Below are 26208 nucleotides of genomic sequence, written 5' to 3' on the forward strand. Positions count from 1 at the left end.
TTCAGTATATCTTTTTATTAATCTGTGAAACGCAAAAGGGAACGCCTTATTTTTTTCTGACCAGTATCATATGCTTGTACATGCGCTTTTGAAAATAAGCTGCTTTTCTCCATTATTGCTATAATGGTTCAAATTTTGTGGGTATTAATTTCAATTAATATTGATGTGTGGAAGTTAATGTTCTTCTTTTGTGTTTCACAGATTTTTCGCATGGAAATTGTTAGTGCCTAAAGGCAAACACAAAAAAAAAAAAAATTAAGGAAACATGAGATAAAATAAAAAGGAAAACGAAGAATGACGTGGAGGTCATGGAGGATTATATGCATATACTAGATGGGTCGTGCACGGGCGTATGCTCGACATAGTTGCGCGCATTATTTGTGCAATTACAAGATCACAAACAAAAGGTTCAACACAGATGAGTAAATTAGTTAAGGTAACTCTATAACTGAACTACAACAATATAGCCAAAAAGTACTTGTATTCTATCACTTTAGTTACAATTACACAAACAGGAGAATTATCAAACTAATAATATCTTCTAATGGTAACGCAAAGCCATTTTCATCCATCTAAATGAATTTTCTGCTTCAAATACATGTGACGGAGGAAACCATCGAGGATGAAAAAGATTGAACTTTTTCCTGCAAGGGGTTAACCTGCAAAATATAAATTACAAGGTTTCTAAACAAATCAGGAGACCACAGGTATGAAACATTATTGTCTGGGGAAATATGGAAGACAAAGTTGAAGATTCCAACTGATAACATAGATTAGGCTGGAAAAAAAATTAAAACATGTAGCAGTCAAATAAAACCTAGCGTTCACTTCACTTCCAACACATCCAAATTATACCTACCTTATGGACTCTGGCATCCTTCAATGTCTAAAAAATCAAAAGACAAGTATGCTCTCGGGAAAAATATATATTTTAAACACAAGATCAACCAAATTAGAGAATCCAGTAAACATACGCGAATTTAAAGTCCTAGCATGGAGGCGTTCTCAAAGATCTGTCAACTGTGTAAATACAACTTGACAACTTAGAAGATTTGACGAAGTTAAGGATATAGTTTCTGTGAAAGCACTTCAACTGTTGTTGGGAGTAGATTCAAACAGTTACTGACACGGTATGAGACACTGGGCAGTGTTATGAATTATGTTAGCACACTTTACGGCATTAGCATATTTTCTAATAGCATGACAGCCAAAATGCCAAGGTTAGTCATCTAAGAGCTAAAGATGGCATTCCAGCAAAACAAAGGAATAAAATGGATTTTATGATCTTTGACCTCCTGCCAAGTAAAGGACAGATAACAAAATAATTTTTCCTTTATGTAAAGCTGTATTAATTCTAAAATGTCTCCCAGGTGGTTGAACACAACACCGAAGACTATTGCACCAAATATAATTAAAGAAAACCAAAGGGTACAGAGGTAGGTTCTTTATCCCAAATATACTCTGCCATAACTCTCTTTTCATTTCTGCCTTTTATAAGAAGATAGAGTGATAAATAATTTCCACAATACCCGATTCTTGTGTCCTATCCTCTAGGTAAAACATGTATAGATAGATATATATCGAGTAGCTGAAAAGGTATAAAAGCATGTACTAAATGATGTTAGCACACAGGGAAAATAAATACATACAAAAGCCTTTTCAGTTAAGTCTACTTAAATACTTGACACTTAAAATCCACTAATACTAAGTTCCTAAATGAAAAGTGCGCAAAGTTCGTCCAATAGGTTGGACACTAACCACATTATAGGGGGTTTCCTGAGGTGATATCTGAATATGACGTCATATTACAAAACAAACTCCAGAAAAGCATATTCTGTTTCTCTCCTTCCTCAAATAGATTCATCTTGGCCAAGTTACCTAGTTGAACTCTGTTGCTTGGAATATACATCTTGTTTATGAATTTCTCCCCATCTCATACCCTTCCAGCTCCAACTCATAATACAGTTCTTTCCTAAAAGATAAACTCAAATTAAAAAATAACCAGATGCAGTTTTACCTAGCATCTTTAAATACTCAAATTGGCAGAAAAATACGGTCAACATTCTGACGTAACCCCACAGGATTCAACTTCAACTTTGTTTAGTAATTTCAATTTGAACCTCAAGATAAACCTAAGGATAAAATTAATCACAAAATGAAAAATGAAAAAAGCAGAGAGGAAAAGCAGGAAGGGGAAGAGAGTTAAAATTCCCAAAACAGTAGCACTTACCAGTGAATAAGCAAGTTCAGTGGCAGAAACATCTGTAATAGATCTTCTCAGCTTCCATGGCTTCAATGCTTAACCAAACTTCACTTCAAAATTTATTCACCGTCCGCCCATAAACAACCCTTGCAAAAACAAAGAAAATTAGATTGATCTAAATACCCAAACGACACACCGTGCATGAGGAAAAACAGAAAGCAGTCTCATTTACCAGAATTCCTTTAATCTTAAGAAATGTGTGAAACCTTCCAACTCCCTATAAAAGAATTAACAGCAGCAGGACGTCAATAGAAGCATGACCATCTGAAATTGATGAAAGCAAACCACAAAAGTAGAAATTGAAGTGAAGATGAAAGGGCCAAAGAGGAGAGAGTAACTCAAATGGAAAAAAGAGAGGAAATTGATGAAATTTGTGAATATATGGAAACAACTTCAGAATAGTGGAAACAAAAAAGAAGCAGAAATGGAACAGAAAAATAGAACTAACCAGAAAGTAGAGAGAAGAACGACATGCAAACAGAGAGAAATTAAAATTTTACCAAAGCACAAGCACCTAAAATTAAATTGAAATGGGTCTGCAAATAATAGACACGTACATCCTCTAGAAAGTCCACATAGTTAGCTAGTAATAATTAGGATTGAATATAGGTACATCACAAACTCATGAACATAGGGGCTATATGCTAAAAATGAACAAATCTCAAATGACATGCCAAATGCCTGTTACGTTCACATGGAAAGACAAAAAGTTACTTGCTTTAGCTGGAGGTATAATCTCATATGATACAACATGAAACATGCATTACTCTCTACCTTTTTGCCTTTATTACCCCTAATGTTGGCTTCATATTCCAAAAAACACAGCTACATGATTACAAATAAAGTTAAAACCAAGAAGATATGTCATTACAGAACAAGCAAACTAAAAACTTACAATTAGATTAACATTTTCGATAATTTAAAGTCACAGTAGCTGTCAACATTAGTTTTTGATGATCAAGCAAGCAATAACTTTCTCTTTTGCACCTCACTGGTCTTCTTCTCGTCAGAATCTCCAATAGAATATCGCCTTAAGAATAATTATATGTCACTATAATCGGAAAATTACTTATAAATTTGGTGAAGAATGATCAAGTATGTTGCCTTAAAAAATCTAATTAGAAATGTAGTTTAGACAATTCATTTTTTGTTGATAGGTAGTTTAGATGCACAAACTATAATCAATAACATCTGAAGGTAATTTTTTTTTTTTCCATTTAACATAATTGATGGTTAAATACTTCACTGATCAATGAGCTTTTGCATCACTAATATCTCTGTTTGATCGAATACCGAGACATTTTTGTTTTACCTTCTCAAAAAAATAAGTTAACTCCGCCCTGTATTTTTTGGACAAATCCAGTCCACTCATGTCCTTCCAGAGCTGGGCAAGTGATCTTCAAGGACCTCTCCTCGACCCTCTTTTACTTTACATAGCTTTTCGTCTCCTTAATAGCTTGGAGTTCTCCAAAAAAGGAGTTATCAAAAAGATCAAATCACTAACTTCGAAAGTAGTTGCTTTAGCTTCAGCCACTCAAATTTTCGGTATTCCTTTTTACTTCTCATCTAACAAATGCAACTTTATGCACTCAAAGAAGAGGCTACATACCTCCTCTAAAGAATTATTGACTAAACACCTTAGCGACATAATTCAATTCGGCATACACTAAGAATAAAATTTGATTGCCAGATTGACGTGCTTAACTCCAACATCTGCAGAGTTAAATAACCAACGATAAAGAAAGAACAAGGGTGTAATCAACAATACACTAATAAAAGCAAATAAAATAAGCAATCCGAATTTTATAGTGTGTTGGTCCTGTCCCTTGGAAGTCCAAAAGGTAGAAGTCCTCACTGACCTAATCGATCTGATAGACAATCATATTTGTATTTGTCCACTATGTGCCTTGTCATTATTTCCTTGGTTGATTTGAGTGAATACCTTCAAATTGGCCTTAACTAAATCACGTAATCTGCACATGAAAGCAATTCTTTATGAAATCCCAGTGAACCCGAAAAACATCTAGCATAAGCAAAACGCAGAAACAAAGATACCAGACAACGTTATAATCATTCAAGTTTTATAGTCTACAATATATAAATATGTTAAGAGGATGAAATTCTTTAGCACCTAACTTCCAAACTCGAATGGACACTGGAAAAGGCAAATACCAATGTCAAAAGATAGATCTAGAAGTAATTATTTCAGACAATAATTTTCCTTTTCTAATTTCCTATGAACCCTCACTGCATGAAAATAGTAATATGCATTCCGAACTCATTAGACCAAACCAGCTCATCATCAAATTTCAGCGAAATCATCAGTAAGTTCATAACTTAAGGAACAGTAGCAGTAGAACCTTGACGCAAGAATCTCAGCAGTCCTACACTTAATATTTTTTAGAGGAACATATCTTTCTAAAGTAAGTACTGAGTAGTTTTATGAATTTAAGTAGGAATACCCTTGCAGACCGAGATTAAAAGACACAACTATTTTTTTGAAACTATTTTTTAGATGAACATATCTTTCTGAAGTAAGTACTGAATACCCTTGCAAAGGAAGACCGAGAGTAAAAGACACAACTATTTTGCCTCATTCTTTGCTAAAAGAAGTTCATTTTTATTTTGGTCCATAGATTGCATAGGCATTAATTGATGGTGCAGTCATAGTAATCTTTCACATATTCCCCATCCTTAACTGCACAAGATCTTGAACATATCCTTTTAGCAAGCAACAAATAGAGATTTCATGAGAAAAGTACAAGCCATAATTCTCAAGATTTAAAAAGAACAACATAGATTAAGAAAGTAGATATTGCATGAATCCACTCTCTGTATGGGGGATATTCGATGGAAAGTAGGAAGAATCATTTGAACTTGGGAGAGCTTAAATCTGTAGGTACTCCTCTGACAAGCTAACTGTGAACAGTTTAGTAGTGGAAATTCGAAGTTAGTGTTCCCTGTTGGAGGTCTAGTGTTCCTTGTTGGAGGTCTTTGATTGAATGGGAATATAATGTGCTTTGATTTCCAACGATCAGTAAGAAAATAGTATAGCCTTAGCAAACAGATAAAGGAATAATAGTTGCTGAGCTTATTTAGACCTCCTAAACTTGGGCTAGAGTTTGATGGACGTTCTTACCATATTCATGTCAGTGCCAGTTCTAAAGAAGGTTAGACTTCTAACCTTCTTTGATTTGTGCAAATAAGAAAAAGAAAAAAAAATACTCAATTTTGAAGCTCCATGACATAAGCTGATGCCATAATACTATGCATATACTTTGGTGTAACTATGTTATAGCTCCACAGAAAACAAACTGTATGATATTAATGCTTGAGATGGTACTGAACCAAATTATTTGGAAAATAAAGATTAACTTGAGCTCACCAAAAAGAAGGCTGCATTTTTTTTTTTTTTTTTGAGATACATTAAGAAATGATCTGCATTGTAGAAAAATGTGGATGTTGTTTAGGATAGTAAAACTCATTAATTTGGGGTTTGTCTTACTTTTTTCCAAGATTTTGTATTCCCATTGTAGTCATCAAGTAACGAAATCATTATACCATCTTTATCACATAACTTCCAACACTCTTACTTACACCTATTCTCTTCTATTCGCCATTTTAATTTCACAAATTTCAAGTCTGACTCTAAAACTCAGTTTTTTTTTTACATGTATAATTGAAGAAACAAAGAATCTACAAATGTAGTTGAACAGTTCCACGAAACAACTTATTTATTATAGGATAAAGTTGAACTATATGAAGCACATATATGGACAGTCCCTTTGAGCTTCCTCTGCCTTTTGGCATACAAAATACAAAAACTAAATCTAAATAGTTAATGAAAAAACTGATTTCTTTCAGGAAACTTATCAAACACATATGACACAAATAGTATAACCTAAGGAGTTAACAATATCCAATTCTTATTAGCTCATATGGGAGAACAGAATGTTTGGATTTTTAGTTTTAAACCTTTTCCTCTGTCGTTTCTTAATAGACAAATAACGTATTCGCAATAATACATATTATCAATAAAACTTTCTCATCATAGATGCAAGGAAGACAACGAATAAACACCCAACTGGTTCAATTTCAAAAAAGGAGTCAAAGTAACGTTGTTGACAGAACGTCAACATCGCAGCAGAAGAAATTAAAAAATTACACCCAAAAGGAAATCCGACCTCTGCTACATGAAAGGAATACCTGATCAGGAACAGTAGATTAGGGTTTTCTAGAAATTTTGTCGAACACTTTGTGGATCCAGTAACAATCCCTATCTCATAAAAGAACTTAAAGTGAAATATAAGAAAATCAAAGATAACAAACATATTATAAGCTGATGGCACATGCATGTACAAATTCTACCAAAAGAACATGGAGAGAAAAAGATAGCATCAAAAGCCTCATCAAAAAAGTAGAATGGTTGAAGCAACAACAGAGAAGCACCAAACCAAAAAACAATTACCACGGCACAAATAGAAGAGAACTCACCGTGATTAGGGAAAAATTAGAGCTAAAAATGGACAATTTTGGTTCAGGAAGAAGAAGCAGATTGAGGAAGCAAAGGAAGCCAGGGCTTTTAAGCAGGCATAATTACAAATTTACCCTTCGTCGTACCCAAACTCTCACTTATTAATACTTTAAAAAAAAAAAAATCCACACTTCTTATTTAAAATCAAATGATATAACCACATCTTTAGAGAGTTTTCTTCCCATTGGATCGGAAATGAGAGTCGAGAGCGCAATAGTTAGCACATTAAATTGGCATCCCAGATATGGTCATTAATAGGTAAATATTTTCCCGTGTTTACATCTAACTAACTAATTAATGTTAAGAATCAACAATACAGAAAGATCGTTAATTTTTTAAAAAAAAAATTACAACTATTGTTTAAAAAAATCCAGCAAATACATTTTAAAAAAACACATCTGAAAAACAATTTTTATATAAGTTAGAATTGCATATACAAATATTATTAGTTTACACACAAAATTATACGAGACATAAAATTTATTATATGAGACATAATAAGATGATACTAGGTATATAAAACGTATTATATAAGGTATAATGAAATTATAAGAATAGGGGAGGGGGGGCCGGAGTAGAAAGGGGAAAACCCGTAGGAGAAGCAGTTATAGAAGATATGTTATGAGCAAGAAAATAGGAAGATCACATTTATTATAAATTATTATTTATGGCAAAATCATTCTTTGGAAGAGAGATAAAGCGTGAAATTAGCAGCACATCCCTAAAAATTTGGAACAAGAAGAATTCTCTTATAAAATGCAACTGTTACAAAATGTTAATCAAGTAATACTGTTACAGTTTTGCAAATATCCCATAGTTCGAGTACATGAATTTTTCTTCGAAAAGGACACAAGTGGCCATCTGCCCAAACAATTTGCACGATTGTCCTTATTCCGGGGTGGTCTTTAATTTTGCCCCTCAAATTGTTGATCTTTAATTTTTACCCTTTGCCAAAAATGCCCTGAGTTTTCAGGTTCGAATCCCAACTTAGTTAAAAATAATAATTTTGTATGAGAGAATTTAGAACAAAATTAGGCCTATTCGGGCAAGAGTTACACCTTAACTTTTGTAGAATTCCAGTAGAGTAAAAAAGAAAATTGCCTACAAAATTTCGCAAGGCAAATTACCGCCATATAAGGTAATTTTCGCGAAGCCTTCCCTTGCGAATTTTTTTTTACTAAGCTGGGTTTCGAACCCAAAATCTCGAGGTATTTTCGGCCACTTTTTTAAGCGAAGGGCAAAAATTAAAGACCATCAATTTGAGGGGACAAAAATTAAAGACCAACGCCTTTGAAGGGAAATCTGTGCAAAAAGATGACTATTGACAATTGGATGGCCCAAGAACCTTAAAAGACATTTTTTAGCCTTTTAAAAATAATTCCATTTCGTAACCTCTTTTCAACTAATTCCAACATATATATAGAAACTGTATCATTGCTGTATAGAAATTGTATCATTATTGTATATGATATGTGTCATACATATAAAAACTGTATCATTGTTGTGTGGAATATGTATCATTACAATATGTGTTTAGAAAATGTATCACTGCTGTATAATTTGTGTTAATGAACTTATAATCAACGTATACTTACTAATTATACCGTACTATACAATTATTATAAACATATTATATATGTTTTGGAATATTTCTTGAAAGCTCAATCAACGTATACTTACTAATTATACACATATTAGACATATTTTGGGATATTTTTTGAAGGCTCAATATGAAATTTTTTCGTCGCCTCTTTGTTTCATTTTTGTTGCAAGCTTAGTCGCTACAAAATGTGTCGTTCTTGTGGCGACCCCACAGTCGTCACAAAGAACCTTTGGCAACAGCTGTACATGCATCGCCCTTTAGCAACTTTAGTCGCCACAATCAAGTCTGATCTCTTATAGTGATTAGGCTACTGGACTAGGCTTGTCAACAATTTGGACCGAAAAGCCAATTCGTAGCAATAACTCAAATATGGGCCATTAAAATTTCCGATGGCCAGGTAACTTCCTTTTCCCTTCTTCTTTAGCATCATTCCATCAAAGTGTTATTTTCTTTGAACATGAAAATTATGTTGCAACTTAGTGGCATCCTGAGATACGGTTCCATGTTTCGAACTTCATAGAGCCCGTTTGGATTAGCTTATAAGTTGGTCAAACGAGCTTATAAGTCATTTTTTAATTTATTTGGGTGTTTGATAAAATAGAAAATAACTAAAATTAAGTTAAAAAGTGCTTAAAATAAGACAAAACCAAGAAGTTGCTCAACCCCAATTTTAATTTTTTTTTTTTTTTTTTAAAAGCCATTTTGGTTTGACCAACAACTTTACCCTTTTATCTCTTATATTTTCTGTTAATTTCAATACTACCGTTAGCTCTAAAAATCCTTTAAGCACTTTTATCCAAAGACGTAACTGCTTATTGATAAAATAACTTTCAACACTTAAAAAGTATTTTAAGCACTTATGCTTAAAAGCCACTTTTTTTTCCAACTAATTCAAACTAGCTCTATATATTTATGCATAAAATCAATTCAACGCGCAAACCTAAATTCATAAACTAATCTTACCTAAAGAGTCGACGGGTTCAGATTTAAAAATGTACAAGTGATTCAAATTGAAGATAGCCAAGTCAGTAGAAACCGCTACAAAATGCTAAATCTGTTTAAAATGTCAAATGCTATTAGAAATATTTTACGACATCAATAAAATGTGTCATTAAAGTACATACTCCAAACTCATTCTATTCACTTATCTCTTTTTCCTGTTTCTCCCAAAAAAAAAAAAAAAAAAAAAAAAAAATAACTTTTTTTTTTCCCCCTAAAGTTATAAAGCTTAACGGTTTCAAATATATATGACTTTGAATTGATGTGAGATTTGCGTATTCTTTTTTCTTTTCAATTACCCAAACATGTGTTTATATTATATCTACTACTGTAACTTCATTCTTTTTTAGGACATATTTATCCGTGCATAAGTATAGTTCCTAATATGACATCTTCTGAAGATAAAGAAAAGAGTATGAAAAGAGAAGAGGTAATGAAGGGTAAATCTAATTATATCTTGTAAACTGTATATGCATAAGGGGTAAATCTAAGTATATCTTGTAAGGGTGAAAATCATTTACCACCCCCAGCTATGCTTTAAAAATCAAACCCTCCCCCCCCCCCCCCCTCACCCCCAATCCTATTTGACTTTTTAAATGCCTATTAAACCCTTTACATTATTACTTTTGTCTTACCTTTTTACTTCTTTAAATCATGATATTTTTCATTTTCTTAATTTATGTAATAAATTTGTTATAAAAAATAAATATTATCTTCTAGGCGAAGAAAAAGTAAGATTTACTAATTGAGTATATAAGTTAACGATATTCTTAATAAAATAAATTAGCAAAATAAACAAAAAAAAAATTATTAAAAAAAATCAAAACTTTAATATTTATTACAAGTGAAAACTAACAAGTCATAAGAACTTTATAAATACATATTTATGCAAGTAATGAAATAACAATTAAAAATAGAGGCAAATTTTTAAAAATGATTTATTAAACTGTAAATGAATTTTATTATAATTTAAGGATTTTTTTATTAGTGACAACCAAAACTTGTTTATTTGTATGAACATAGAGAATAAGAGAGAAGTGAAACTTAAATATACACACATACATGTATGTGTGTGTGTGTGTGTATATATATATATATGTGTGTGTATGTATGTATGTATGTATACCCATACACATACTTATTGCATATGATTTTGAAATAATAATCATAAAAAATAGCATTAGATTTTGTTGCAAATTCATAAAAGTATTATTCTACTTATAATGTAAATGAACTTAAATAAGAATTTATAAATACCTAGATTAAAAAAAAATCATATATAATATAAAAATGTATTACATAAATGGAGGATTGAAAAAAGTAAGTGTGAAATAGTCATTCCATAGGATAAAGGGGAGAGAATATCTATTATTCAAAATTGAGGGAGGAGTTTGAATTTTAAAGCATAGTTATGGGGTGTAAATAATTTTCACCCTATCTTGTAAACTGTATCCGTTTGAATTTTTGGCAATAACCTGTGAAGTATTACTCAGACAAACAAAATAAGACTATACACACTAAGAGCATCCAAAGCCTTAACCACCTTCTAGGAAGGTGTTTCAGCCATTGAACCTCTAGGTAGCACCGCCGGTCCACCTCTCTAGTTACAAACTTTTTGTATCAAGTATTGACATTTCCTAGCTTTCCTAGAGCTCCTGTGTTTCTCTATTCTTCCCCTAATGTCCTTTTGGACCTGAGCTATTACAAACTCTTTATTTACAGTTATATTCCTAAATATCTTCGAGTTCCTCACTTGCCATGTATAGCAGATCATGGCTCCCCAAACAGGAGCAACAATTTCTTTTCTAAACTGTTTCCATCTCCTGCTTTTGATCCACTGTATGCTATGTGCTGCATCAGCTTGTATTATTTGCACTCCAATCCAACTGCTCAGCACACCCCGTTTGAAAATTTACTAATTATTAGATCATGAATTGACTGTTAGTTAAAGTTGATCATATATGATGCATTCATCAATGTTGTCATTTTCAGACAAAGCAAGTGTCGTCATACAATACTTGGCATAGCTCAGTACATATAATAGTAACTAGTCCCTAGAGCCCGTGCACTCAAAATCAAGATAAAGAGTATTCACAAAAGTTTTAATTAGATAAAAAAAAAAAATTAATTGGTGTTGCGTTTTTTGTTTGGCACAACTCCTTTAATATGATTGCTTCTTAATTATGTGTTGTTAATTATTTAAGATGGTCATATAATTGAATAACTTACTAAAAGAATTTGTTTATGAGGAAGCAAGTATTGCATGAAATAAGTACTATTAAATAGGCATAAATAACTTGATGTTTTATAAACTAACATAATTTGAAGTATGTAAAACAATTTCAAATTTACTAAAATTGCAAACTGAAAAGACATTTTAACATTTTATGAATTTGTTAACATATAATTTTTAGTTTAAAATAAAAATAGATTGTTTTGATATATATTGATTAGCCACCCGAAATTTCATGGGATTACACAAGTAAATTATGATGATTAAAGCCTAGGTCTAAATACATCTATACACACTATATTTATTCTTTCATTGAGAGATTTAGCGAACTTAACTATAAATAAAGATAAAATTAAAAAATTGAGTCTTAACTTATTTTAATAGATGCTAATTCTAATTAAATCATAAAAATATATTAAAAGTATCAAAATTAATTTTTTTTCTTAATTTAAACTTTCTTTTCCTTTCAAAAAACGCATTTGAGGAAATGGTATTTCTTTTTCGTTTTTCTTAGTTTTAGTGGAATATTATTTTGTAAATTTTACGTCATAATAACCTTATAACTAAGCTATCAATCTCAAAAAAGTTAGGATCGACTAAATTTAAATAATTTACTCATATCTCAATGCGGCGACATAGCTAATGATTTTGTTCCTTCTGTTTCTATTATTTTGAGGATCAATCTTGAAACTTATTTTCTATCATACAAAATTGTGTTAAAATATAATACCTAAATTTATATTTTCAAAATACAAATTGAAGATCATTAATAAACAAGAGAATGGAAAATTTAACAAATCTTAAAATTTACCACAGAGTACCTTTTCAATAGTAAATGAGTTCTCTAAAATTATTGTATTTGCTTATCTTTGTCACAATTGTTTCTGTCATATATGACATCATCATTTTGGACAATTTTTGAAGCATTTTAAAGGATTTCAATTTTGTTATATTTACCCAATTGAAATGAATGTGGCAATTCAAGTAATAAAGAAATAAAGTAGGGGTAAAATTGTGGGACTGAAAAAGTACATACACCTACAAAAAGTTAATTTGTGGGACCATGTATATTACCAAAATAGGTTTGAAAGTGTCTTGATTTATTAAAAACATACTCTGACATATGATGCAATAAATATCAAATACGAGGACAAAATTGTAAGTGCACACCATTTGATTAGCAAGCTTCCCAACAAGAAAGTTCAAAAATAACTAAGGACTGACTACAAAACCCATTACATTGTCACTTTTTATATATAGTAATTAATTGTTTTCACGGGAGTCCCATTTTTCTTGCCCCTTAAGCGATGCAACCTTATTGTAGAAGTGACATAATTCAAAGTTATAAATTTTGCGCCAATAATCTGAAACTTCCCAAATTATTTGAGTTGATATTAATAATATTCAAAATTATATCAAACTCTAATCATAATATCATATGACCTTTCCAATTATATAGCTCCTTTTCTTCTCTTCAAAAAGGGACAGAGTCCAATGCTTTTTCTCACCTTCCTCATTTGTCGCCTTATTAGATAGACTACCAAATATAGATACTGTTTAGTATCTCTTATGTACAAATTGAATTATTATTCTTGGGTCTGAAGTTCTCGAAGCACTTGTCATGATGCGAGATGGTGAGATTTGAACTAGGATCTTATTTAAATTATTAAGGAAAAATGATACTTTTGCATTGTTGATTAGATTAATTACATAAAAGATAGAACTTAAAATTTATTTGCAGTAAAATTATTAAACAATTTTTTCTAACCAAAATAATACACAATTTTACAGAAAGGTACTACTTAGACAATGAGTTGACTGTTAGTTCAAAGTTTGATAATGCATTTACCAATTTTGTCCATTTTAAGATAAAGCAGTGCCATCAATGAGTTGACTGTTAGTTAAAAGTTTGATAATGCATTTACCAATTTTGTCCATTTTAAGATAAAGCAGTGTCATCTATACAATACTTGCCATAGCTTAGTTTACATATTATTTTACCTTTTTAAGCGGGTGGGGCCGTGGGGGCTCCCATTTTTCTTGCCCATTAAGTGATGCAACCTTATTGCACAGTGAAAAAGTCCAAAGTTATAAAGATTGCGCCAAATATCAGAAACTGTCTAAATTATTTGAGCTTGATGTTAATAATATTCATTTATATCAAACTGTATTCAACATATGGCATGATCTCTCCAATTCCCTTCTGCTCTTTTCGACAAGGCATGGGGAACATATTCTTTTACTCACCTTCCTCGTTTGTTGCCGCATTAGTCTTAGTGAATTATAGTGTTTTTTGTATGTCCCTCATGTACGAATTGAATTATTATTTTTGGTCTAAAGTTGTTGAAGCACTTTGTCATTATACAAACGGTGAGATATGGACTAGGATCTTGTTCAAATTATTGAGGAAAAACGATACTCTTGCACTGTTGATTCGCTTAATTACACAAATGATCGAACTTATAATTTAATTGCAGTAAAATTATTAAACTAATTTTTCTAACCAAAACACAATTTTACGAAATATTAGCAAAAGAAAAGTGATTATTCGCTATAACTTATTCAAACAAATTTTAAACTTTTCATATCATTTTAAACTAAAATTTTTCTAATTCAAACCTTTTATATAATTGAAATTAGAGATAATGAGAATAAATAAACGGTTAGAAGATATTTAATATTTCATTGTAAGGGCTGCTCCTCTATTAGCCAAAGGTCTCGGGTTCGAGGTTTGGTATGAAAAAATTCTCCGTAGGAAGCGCTTTCCCTGAATGGATCCTAAGCGGCTCAAATCCAAATATAGTTCTCCAATGCTGGTATTGAAACAAATTATCTCTCCGGTTAAAAAAGAGTGTCCACTTACCCTTTGTTTTTTGATTAAAAAAAATTGTTCACTTACTAAATTAAAAAATAATTAATTTTTTTTCAAGTTTGCTCTTATAAGTATCAAGTGATTAAAGTCCAATGCTTATTTAACAGGGGTACTGAACTTACCTATTTTGCATTAAACTTAATACTGCTAAGTGGACAATTTTTCAAACCGGAGGGAGTAATGTATTCCATTTGAAGCGGGCAGAATGACGTAAGAAAAAGCAATGTGTCGCGTAGAAAGCTCGACAACAAATAAAAGAAGTTTCATACATTTCTGACGCGTAAGGTTTCAGTTATTCATCATGCCCCCACTCTTCTCCACTCTCTGGTGTCTTTTTCACTCACTTTAATCTGTCCTTATCACTACTTAAAAAATACTTTTTCTTTAATCTTCTACCTTGGACCCACTTTATCCCTATGACCCTGTTTCCACCGTAGATTGCAAAACTAACGGCTCCGATTGTGTGCTAAATCTTTTTTAACTAAGAATTGTTCTTGAAAAATAAGAATATTGGGAAAGCGATTTTGTAACTGGTAATCAAAGGTCTAAATTTAATAAATCCAACGGTTGAGAGTTTATGAGGAACTGTAGCTGATCTCAGCATAGTGGGGCTTGAAAGTTGATTACTTTTTCCTTTTTCATTTTTCTTGTCCTATTTATTCATGCAAAACATCTCCAAACTTCTATTCTTATTCACCTTTTCTTCCTTTTCCTGCTGCATCAAACTGGTGAGTACTTGTTCTGTTTCTCTTTCTTTTTTGTTTAAATTAAATCATTTTAAAATATATTCTTGTTTTTTTTTTTTTGTTGTTGTTTCTGTGAGATATCAGAGGTTTTGGGTTTTATTTCATATATAATAATATTTGTCTCGCAATTTTAGAACTTTTAAGTCGGTTGGGTATTTTTCTAGCAATGAAAGAACTTTTTTTTTTTTTTTTTTTAAATTTGTTTATGTTTTTTTGTGAAGCTCGGTTTGCTGTTATGGAGGATTGTGTTTCTATTGCAAGTTGATGAAAAGTTGAGGGTTTGGGTGTCTGTTTCTTCTTGTCTTTTATTTAATGTTATATTTTCCTCTTTTATGACATTTAACAATGTTTATATGCTTTGATGGGCTGCTGTTATAGAACCTAATTTTTGGGGAAAAATTGCCACTGTGTATAAGTATTCCTTTTGTGTGTGTGTGTGTTGGTTTTGTTGTTAGGGAGTAAGCTATATGATTAGTGAAGAGAAAATAAACAAAGCTCCAATCTTTAGCTACCTTCATACCATTTGAATGTGTACCAAGCTGGCAAGTTATGTCTGATAATTCGTTCATTTTTTTTTTTTTTTTCACTTTGGTAAGTTGGTTTTCCTATTTTATTGTACATAGCAGTTGCCTTATATATTTGCTTGGATAAACATAAGTGAAATCATATTTTGCCTTAAAACACAAGTAACTTATGAGTATCTGAGTGAAATGTGGCGAAATAGAGCAGAATATATGAGGGGATTCATATGGTTAACCCCAACAAGTTTGTGATTGAGGCTTAGTTGATTGATTGATTAGTTTTTAAGTTTTCATTAGATAGTCATTTATCCATCTTGCATGCTGTTGTCGGTCTTAATTTTCATAGCTGGCAAAAACACGCGATAGGCTTAACATGAAAGATCTAATCTACTGAGCTTTTACTCTTGTTGATGTAATGTTTTAGATTTGTCTTCACTAACTGATTGGCTCAAATTTATTAATGCAAAATGGTGATTTGAACTTGCATAGGTCAATATGGGAGCAAAAGCCTTTCTTGTCGCCTTTTTCCTGTCATCGTTGTTATTTCCTTTGGCCTTCTCCACATCAAATGATGGCTTGGTTAGAATTGGTTTAAAAAAGATGAAATTTGATGAAAACAATCGACTTGCTGCTCGCGTCGAGTCCAAGGAGGGGGAAGCTTTGAGGGCCTCTGTTAGGAAGTACAATTTCGGTGGTAATCTTGGGTCATCCGAGGATACAGACATTGTAGCACTGAAAAACTATATGGATGCTCAGTACTTTGGGGAGATTGGTGTTGGCACTCCCCCTCAGAAGTTTACTGTGATCTTTGATACTGGTAGCTCTAATTTGTGGGTGCCTTCAGCAAAGTGCTACTTCTCAGTAAGCTTCTTTTACCGTTACTGTTGGAAAGTATAAAGAAAGCTAACATTGGCCATAATTGATGATCATCAATATTTATGCTACTCTATTCGTGCAGGTTCCCTGCTTTTTCCATTCCAAGTATAAGTCAAGCCAATCAAGTACTTATAAGAAAAATGGTTCGTGTCTGACCTTTATCTATATTTGATGTGAACAGTTTATCATTGAAACTCTTAAGTATGTCGTAGCATTTGTGTGGCAATAATAGGTCTCTTGAAACTTGCGATCTTATACATGCCACAACATTTGTGTGGCTATAAAAGCTCCTCATTAAGGATCAAATGGGAAGTTTAAATTTAAATATTTTCAAACATAGAAACATGTCATTCTTTTTGGAACGAATTAATAAGGATATTATAGTGTGGCATAAATTGAAACTCATCGTCTATAAGAGGAAGTGCGCCATTATTGGCCGTATACGTGACCTGTAATAGGTCCCGAACCAAAAAAAAAAAAAAAAAAAAAAAAAAAAAAAAACAAAAACAAAATAAAGAAGGCGTTCACCATTCTTATGGTTGTCATACAATTATGTGATGTACATCAATTCTCTTGAGAAATATAATTTGATAACATGCTCTCCGTCCAAAAGATGCTGCTCGTGTTATCTCTTCATTTTTTATTCTATGATATGAGGTAATAAAAAAATGTGCCTTTTGAAGTGTTTTGTCTATTAAGGAACCTGTTATGGTGGAGTGTTTTGTCTATTAAGGAGCCTGTTATGGTGGAGTTCCTTTTTTGAGTTTTGATATCTATTCAAATTTCCTGGAAACTTGATGTCTGCTGTGTGTTCGGGCATGACCTTTGGTCATTCTTCAGTGTCTACTTTCTAAGTTGGTTAACATGTTGAATTGGTGTTGTAATAAGAACCTGTTAATTCACACCTTTTTTGCTTAATATGCCATACAGGGAAGTCTGCTGCAATTCATTATGGCACTGGAGCAATATCTGGATTCTTCAGTCAAGATAATGTCAAAGTTGGTGACCTTGTTGTGAAAAATCAGGTGAAATGTGGTTTCTGTCTTCTGGTTTATAGATTTCTTGGACATATGGTCCCTCATCTATGGAGGTTGTTAATGCCAACAGGAGTTCATTGAGGCGACTAGAGAACCCAGTGTGACATTTTTGGTAGCCAAGTTTGATGGTATATTGGGTCTTGGATTCCGTGAGATTTCTGTTGGAAATTCTGTTCCAGTATGGTGCGTTGGTTTATTTTCTTTGCGTTCTTTTGAAATATTTTTTCAATTTCCTATTGACTAAGTTCATGCTTTGGACATTTTATTATCACTTCAAAATGTTCTTTCATCCTCTGGATCGCAGGATTTCCTGAATGCCTCCCTATATAAGAAAGTTGAGTTGATAACCTGATATTGATCTTGAGAGTTTCTTCTGGGTTTTATAGGTACAACATGGTCAAACAGGGTCTTGTCAAGGAGCCTGTCTTCTCATTTTGGCTCAACCGAAACACTGAGGAAGAGAAAGGCGGTGAAATTGTGTTTGGTGGGGTTGATCCTAACCACCATAGGGGAAAACACACTTATGTCCCAGTCACACAGAAAGGTTACTGGCAGGTAACTGTCTTTATATCTTTGGAAAATTGTTGTTCGACTTTCTGCAACCGATTTTTTAATCTCAGAATATAATTGGCAGTTTGATATGGGTGATGTTCTGATCGATGGCCAAGCTACTGGTATGTTGTGTTTCTCTCTCTTTTCGAACAGGAAATTAATTTGGAGATTTTGAGGATATTGATGAGACCACTTAGCCCTGGTTGTCCCTGCTATTTTGCTGTTTTGACATACTGAATTATGTAGGTTACTGTGAGGGTGGATGTTCTGCAATAGCGGATTCGGGAACTTCTCTCTTGGCTGGTCCAACGGTATTCTCCAAAACAAATTTTCCCTTTTTTGCTCCTATTGTTCAGCTATTTGTTACCATCATCGACATTGAACTATCTCAGAATGTTTTGTACAGTCTTGTTCTTGTGTAGCTTCATCAAATTGGCTCGGTATGAGAGGATTGACTAGGTTTAATTTTTATTCGGAGTATCAGTTTACTATTAATCAGTCAGGCATTTGAACTTCTCATTTTTTCCCTTTTTAAGCCATGAAATGAGGATCAGAATTGTGATGAAATTGATTCTCATTACAGTGTTGGGATATACTACGTTATTGATTTCCTTTGATGACAAATTCTTCCTTTGGCTTTTTCCCTGTTGTTAGTGTCTTATTTGTTTGCGGATCTTCTTTACTAGGAAAAAATAGTGCAACTTGAAAACTGCTTCTATATTGTTATCTCTAAGGCCTTTATGGTGGTTGACGATATGATAAAAGGAAAAAACTTCAGCGTTTTGCCCAGACAATTATAGTAGTGAAAGGCTTTACTGCTGCATTTCCAGTCCTCATCATTCTACCCTCTGTCTCCTTCCTCTTCTATCTTGCAGACTATAATCACTATGATTAATCATGCCATTGGGGCCTCCGGAGTTGTTAGCCAACAATGCAAAGCTGTTGTTCAACAGTATGGGCAAACAATAATGGATATGCTTTTAACAGAGGTGAGCAACCATATGTTTAAGTTGATACTTTGTATTCCTTTTTATTGGTTTTTTCATGAGCTGGTCCCTTTAATATTACTAGCTGCCTTCCCAATATTCTGATGGATTGGCATCTTAACAGGCACACCCAAAGAAGATTTGCTCACAGGTTGGATTATGCACTTTTGATGGAACTCGAGGTGTTAGGTTAGGCTTCAGGCCCTTTCTTTCCTCGCCTAGGTCATACAGTTGATATGCCAAATCCTATTATGACTTGTGTGCTGAGTGTATTTCTGTCCTCCACGTGTAGCATGGGCATTGAAAGTGTTGTAGATGAGAAAGCTGGCAAATCTTCTGGACGGAATGATGCTATGTGCTCTGCTTGTGAAATGGCGGTTGTTTGGATGCAGCACCAGCTTGGACAGAACCAGACTCAAGAACGCATTTTGAACTACGTGAATGAGGTAAATATCTTCCATCACGTATTTTTTGATTTCTTTACTTTAGTCCAGACTGCTGACCTGCTTTTAACAGCTCTGTGAGCGACTTCCAAGCCCAATGGGACAATCAGCTGTTGACTGTGGAAAGCTTTCTGGCATGCCTTGTGTTTCCTTCACAATTGGTGGCAAAACGTTTGACCTCTCTCCCGAGGAGGTATGTTCGATATTAATATCTATAGATATACAATGTTCGATATTAATTTCTATAGATATACAATGTTCGATATTAATATCTATAGATATACATAGTGTCTGGTGTCTCTAAAATTTGAAATGCCTCTTTGGACTCTTCTTCATTTGAATTAAGTGGCTGACAGTAGAATCTTTTGTTCATGCTTGCATCAAGGGAGTTCTATCAGTCGAGAGTTTTCATTGCATCTCGCTGCTGCTAAGAGCAGTAGGAATTAATCTGTTCTAGTGAAATATTTAAACATGACCTCAAAGCATTGATTTGATGGTTAATGCTTTGTGGAAGGTTCCTAATACATCAATTTCTTTGAGTTGTCTTGTTTGCTTGTGAAGTTAAAACATTTACAGTCGTACTAAACTTGCAATCTTGTCTTGTCACACAGTACATACTCAAGGTGGGCGAGGGTCAGGCAGCACAATGTATTAGTGGCTTCACTGCTTTGGACATTCCTCCACCCCGTGGACCCCTCTGGTATATTTTCCACTCGTGCTAACACTCGCATGCGCAAATTCTGTTATTTTTGTAAAGTTTCACCAGCTAACCTGTCTTATTCGATAAACGTTGTTGGTGCAGGATCTTGGGGGATGTCTTTATGGGTCGATACCACACCGTCTTTGATTATGGCAAACTTAGAGTGGGATTTGCAGAAGCTGCTTAATGAAATAAAAAAAAAGCAAGCCTTCCCACCCCCTGTTCCCTTGCTCCCAGATGTTGTTGTGTAGTGACTTGCCCTTAAGTAGGTCATTAGCAAATGGAATTGTGGAAGTGTGGATCAGAAGGTATTGCAAGAGAAAAACCTTGTAAATATTGGCTTCTCCGTGACTGGATATGTAGTACTATTAGGGGCATGCTTGTTCTCTCTTTTTTCTTTTTCTTTTTTCCGTGTGTTATAATATATACTTATATATATATCATGGCGTAATATAGGTGAATGTGTTGTGGTGCATCATTAAAATTCGTTGCTGCTTAGTGTTGACAAGAAAGCTTAAGCAATTGCGCCTAGCTAATGAGGACCACATAAAAATAGCGTGATTTGATAGTTACCAGTTTAAAAATTAAAAATAAATAAAATAGACGTGTATTTGAAAGAGCCTTATAGGGCATTAAATGAGTAAATGAACATAAGGTCCGTATCTTATGAGTCGTCATAAATTTAGGTAAGCAGCGATGATCTGCTTATGCTGTATTAGGATTGAGTGTACCACTCTTCGACTCGTGACATTTTTGTGGAGAAGCATCTGAAATATGAATCAACTAGTGAGCAAGGAATGGCTACCTAGAGAGGGACTAGCGTGCATATTTTTACTTGCCTTGATATACTAGTTGGTAGTGTTTCTACCAATTCATCATCATCGTGGTGCAATTGCCTTCCGGGCATGCTAAGAGAGGAGGATATATTGTTTTTCACTTGGTTCAATGTGTTCATCTGAATCAGTATTTCCGAAGCGAATCATTACTTTGTGTAAAATTGTAATAAAATTGTAGGTATAACCCTACGGTTTTAAAAATGCAAATAGTAAGAATCGTAAGGGTTGACTAAGAGCTTAGATTTTGAATCTGCCTTTGCATTGTAAGGCATTTTCCTTTTTGCTTCGGAGATAAGATAGATGAAGTTCCCAATGTCGCCAAGGCATAATTCGTTTTTTGCCAATTTGAAGTTTTATGCCCATGTGATATTGTTTCTAGGCGAAGAGAAACTAACGGAAACATCATTACCCGAAGAAAATGAAAAGCTAGAAGATCAAAAAGAGGTTGTTACTTGAATGCACAAATTTTCCTTAAAAATTAATTACAGCTCAAAACATTAAAACCAGGATACCAAAATCAAACCTACAATGAATTTTGTAGAAAGCCGTCTTGACAGATGAACTAGGCAATAACAGCTTATAGACAAGAATTACTTTCAGAGGCTTGGTAAACTAGTTGAGGAAAATACCCCATCTGGAAATGCAGCTCGTAAGGCTAAAGTTCGATCACTTCAATAGAGCCTTGTCCCTTGAAAAATCGCAAAAAATTACGGGAACTTAGAAGTTTCTACATGATATTTTGAGCATGAAAGGCACTAAGCTATTAAAAGAAAACCATCACAGAACTTTCAAATTATGAGTAGCAGGATGACATGTGCCGAGATTCCTTATGAAGCCTTTTTGCTATCAGAGTTCAGTGATTGCAATTGAGCGTGAAGATTCTGGTTATCCTCAAGTAAGTCATCATTTTCAAGACGAAAATGTTCTGATTGCTTTTTAAGAGCAACTACATTGGCTTCTGCATCGCTTGCTTCTCTAGCTTTTTCCTCGATAGTAGCCTCTAGCTTCTTTATTTTCAAACGCAATGCACTTGCCTCTTCCTCCCAAGACTTCATCTCGTCAGAAGATCCATTCTTCCCGTCCTCAAAACCTCTGTTTTGCTTGTTCACTGCTTCCATGCTTTTCCTCCTCATACGAAGTTCTCTTATATAATGGTGCAGTCTGTCAATCATCAGAGCAAGGAATAGGGAAAAACCTGCATAGAAAGTGCCATGTGAAAGTAAGACTTCGAAGAAAGCTGTCAGTGGAGTAAGAAGAATGAAGAGCAAAAAGGCAACAGAATTATTACTACTAGAGACATCATTAGATAGATTGTTCCGCCACACACCAAAACAAAGTTTAATTTTAAACACATGCTCTTCAATGGAAATATTAACCCCTCAATAGTCAACAAATTCTTTGAATAATAACTTCCTGGTTTACTTTTAGATCAATATGCATCGATACCCCAAACAGAAAACACATCAAGTCCATTGAAAGCCCCAAAGCTTTCTTAGTGTTCTCCTAAAAACTTTTTGCCCTTCTGTAGTGGTAGGACCAGGAAATTCCATCCCTTCCCTCTGTCAAACAAAGAATGTTGCCCTTTCTTATACTAGACTGGACAGGTTTTGAATCCAAACAAAGAAGAAACAAAATATTATTTTGGTCACTTCTCTTTCTTTCTGTCTTTGCCGCTAGGCATTCTCATCCTAGACTTAAATTTTTTTAATCCAAATTAAGAAAATGGAAGATGTCTATACTGATAACACAACAAGTTGGAGAATTTGAGCATAACCTAGTGGAGTTCACCACATAAGAAACCAGTTTTAATTTTATCCCATTAGTCAGGAATGGAATAGCACTAATAGAGCAACACAAGGCTTAAAAAAAAAAACAGGTAAAGAGGACGTAAGTTTTACGAGGACACCAGTTACTATGCCAAAAAACATAAATGACCTGATCACGCCACATTCATGTGCATTATGATCTCCTAAGAAGGAAAGTTTGTATTTCTCCATATCATAGAAGTGGAAGATACAGTTAGAAGCTAAGAAAAAAGTAATTCTCTCACTGTGCATCATCTTTCTTTTAACTAGTGTAACTTCAATCATTCCATTGTTTTCCCAAACCATCTTTCAGACCCATCAAGTTTGAACGGGAGGAGAACTCCAGCTCCGTAAGCAAACGGCAACTGAAAGATAGCAACAACAGACCATGACATGTTTGAATTAGTACTCCTCAACCTGGAAAAATGATTCCCCTCCCACGCTGCGTACTTCTTAAATGCTAATGAATGACGGAATGAGAGCATAAAGTTACTTATATTTAAGGAGAATGAGATTGCTTTTTCAGGACCTCCTTGGAGAATTGTGTTCTATATGAAAGTTTGGGAAACTTCATAGGTACCTATGGATGAATTTGATCATATAAACATTAAACAACTTGTACATATTTTTTACACCGACCTGGTGCTTAATAATGAAAATTTTGACTAATCCCCCCCAAAAATATCTAATCCAATTTTAGCAGAATGAAAGAGGTTTCAATCCACTCAAAGAGCACCAAGGTTTGCAAGCATTATTTTCCACTAATACCTTTCTGTTTATGACAATCAGAAGCGGATCCAAGATATAAACTTTAGGGGTTCAACCTTTTAAGATTCTTAGCGTTGAACCATTGTATTTTAAAAGCTATGGGTTCATGTCTACTATTATTGTAATTTTCATAAGTTTTTACATATAAATTTATGTTCCGCATCGAAAGTTGGGGTTCAGTTTAACCCACACCTAATATGCTACATACGCCTCTGATGACAATAAAGATAAAATGCATCACCTAATGTTACAAAAAGAGAAAAACTTTACAAAGCTAAACAAATAACCCTTGTTGTACACTTGGTATAATATAAGTCCCATCCAAGTACATCTAGAGCTTCTTGATTGAAGTGTTGCAGAAAAGCGAAGAGATTTGTTTGTCAAAACAATGTTTTGTAAGGAAGGAAGAAAAAGCATAAATAGAGATTGTTTCTCAAATTTTCTTTTAAATCCAACTTCTATCTCAATCCATATAAGCAAGTTAAGAGGTCAAACAAATCCAAAACCTTTTGACAATAATTCAGTCTTTTGACAATAGTTCAGTCTTCTGACAATAATTCAGTCTGCAACGTTCAAATGAAACAAAAGCTATTCCCTTTGTCATCAACAACAAATGATTCTTTGTAAGTGAAACCCCGAAAAAGCTTTAGTTCCGAGTCAATCATTGATGTTCATTCAACTTTCACAACTAATTAATAATCCTACATTATACAACATTAGACCTGGGGAAAAGCATTATACATAATATATCAACCTTGTATAAAAGGTGTTTATACACAAATATGGGCTTAAATCGGGTAACAAACTCAAAATATGAGTTGTGTGGCGTAAATATTTTCTCCCAGTAAACATGAGCGTAATTTTCCCAAATATTAGTACTCCTATCAGATATAATAATAGAAATTCAATTCATTGAATGATTGTATCAGAAAAATAGTTACAGAGATAACAAAAAAACATCACTTTGCAGTTAATAAAGAACACAAATTAAAGTTGTTCATGTAGATAACATAAGATTAAGGTTGCTATTGAGATCCGAAGCACATTCCAATGCATGACCGCAACTATATGATATACATACATCTCTACGTATAAGGTACAATTATATGAACACGAAGTACACATTCTTGACTTTTAGCAACAAAAGTTTTATGATTGTATATACTCCCTCCCTCCGTTCACTTTTGCTTGTCACGTTTCGCTTCTCAAGAATCAACCTATATCGATTTTGACGTATTTTTTCATCATATTAATATGAGAAGAATTGCAACTTATAGTTTTTTGTATAGTTTTTCAACATCTAAATTTTAATTACAAAATATTGAATTAATCTATTTCAGTTAATTAACTCTCGACAAGCAAAACGTAACAAATAAAATTGAAACGGAGGGAGTATATTACGAATTGATCAATCACTCAAATCTGCAAAACTGATTCAGAATTTACACGGAAAAGTTATATAAGATGGAGTATTGAATGAAATTAGGTACCCATGAGAGAAGCTTCCAGAAGATGCTGAGACATAAGAATCTGATCAGTAGGTGTAACATTCCCATCTTCATCGATCCACCTTTTACGGATGGACACCATACTGTATAACGTCGACAACATTACCACAAATATGGTGCCCCCGGTAGTTTTCACGACAATTGGACCACGGCCTCTCTTAACACTATCCAGGCTCATTATCACAAGCTTTCTTAATGGTGTCTTGAATATGAATAGCACGATTAACGCCATTTCGGCGAATATTACACTGAATAGCACTTGGATCATTATTGTGAATTTTGATTAGTTTCTTTTTTTCAGATCGGAGAGAATTAGCATTTGGTGAGTTTTGAGTGCATGAGCACGACGAGAAGGAAGAAGAAGAGTCTGATCTAACTTTTGTCTGATTCGAGAAAATTAATACTACCGGTTTCCTAGGAAGGAACTAATCTACTCCAAATGTTTTCACTAAATTAATATGTAGTCTTGCCTTAATTTACTGGAGTACTATTATTTAATCATAAGATATTTATATGATATGGCGAGCACAACTTTTATCTCTGACACTGACATGTCACTAACTAGCTAGCTAACATTGCAATTTACATGCGTGGCCTAAATAATGAATCATGGAAATAAACTTATTTTCCTGGTTTTAGTTCGCTAAAAGTTTAAGCATTTCTCAAGGGAAAAAGGTCAAAATTTGTTCTTAGGACTACTATATATACAATGGTCCAAATTTGCCTTCAATTAATAATTGGTACGATAGATCTATCTTTTTTATTACAATCGATAGGTTAAATTTGACTAATGATCAACTATGAAGACTAATATTCACCATCAAAGCATAATTTAGGTCGAATTTGAACCATTTCGCATAGTTCAGACAAATTTTGATCAGTTGGGACATATCAAGATTTTAAGATTTATAATGTGGAGTTCACTG

At 33.4% G+C, this 26208-nt stretch overlaps 2 protein-coding genes and 1 long non-coding RNA gene across 11 annotated transcripts; 1 reads left to right on the top strand and 2 right to left on the bottom strand.

The window, feature by feature from the left end:
• Positions 1-403: 403 nt before the first annotated feature.
• On the bottom strand, positions 404-6925 carry LOC132039575 (uncharacterized). 8 transcript variants are annotated; one of them, XR_009410411.1, is made up of 5 exons: positions 6758-6925; positions 6470-6539; positions 2436-3293; positions 2231-2349; positions 404-1972 (listed from the first exon to the last, which is right to left on the bottom strand). It is a non-coding gene; the product is annotated as an uncharacterized LOC132039575 (long non-coding RNA). The 8 variants fall into 8 exon arrangements; XR_009410422.1 differs by having other exon boundaries at positions 6470-6555; XR_009410398.1 differs by adding an exon at positions 3873-4236 and having other exon boundaries at positions 2436-3719; positions 6470-6925.
• An 8146-nt stretch (positions 6926-15071) lies between these two features.
• On the top strand, positions 15072-20828 carry LOC132039589 (aspartic proteinase). Its single transcript, XM_059430089.1, has 14 exons — positions 15072-15232; positions 16261-16632; positions 16730-16790; positions 17578-17672; positions 17755-17867; positions 18071-18239; positions 18319-18358; positions 18483-18547; positions 19112-19225; positions 19347-19411; positions 19515-19668; positions 19739-19858; positions 20277-20365; positions 20468-20828. Exons 1-14 carry the CDS (start codon positions 15167-15169, stop codon positions 20550-20552), a joined length of 1608 nt encoding a protein of 535 aa, XP_059286072.1. The 5' UTR covers positions 15072-15166; the 3' UTR covers positions 20553-20828.
• An 811-nt stretch (positions 20829-21639) lies between these two features.
• LOC132039598 (uncharacterized) lies at positions 21640-25852 on the bottom strand. 2 transcript variants are annotated; one of them, XM_059430107.1, is made up of 3 exons: positions 25265-25852; positions 21988-22396; positions 21640-21889 (listed from the first exon to the last, which is right to left on the bottom strand). In XM_059430107.1, exons 1-2 carry the CDS (start codon positions 25548-25550, stop codon positions 22029-22031), a joined length of 654 nt encoding a protein of 217 aa, XP_059286090.1. In that variant the 5' UTR covers positions 25551-25852; the 3' UTR covers positions 21640-21889; positions 21988-22028. The 2 variants fall into 2 exon arrangements, with proteins under 2 accessions (XP_059286090.1, XP_059286082.1); XM_059430099.1 differs by having other exon boundaries at positions 21640-22396; positions 25265-25849.
• Between the last annotated feature and the right edge of the window lie 356 nt (positions 25853-26208).

Source organism: Lycium ferocissimum, chromosome 2 (assembly GCF_029784015.1).
Source record: "Lycium ferocissimum isolate CSIRO_LF1 chromosome 2, AGI_CSIRO_Lferr_CH_V1, whole genome shotgun sequence".
In the NCBI taxonomy this organism is placed as follows: domain Eukaryota; kingdom Viridiplantae; phylum Streptophyta; class Magnoliopsida; order Solanales; family Solanaceae; genus Lycium; species Lycium ferocissimum.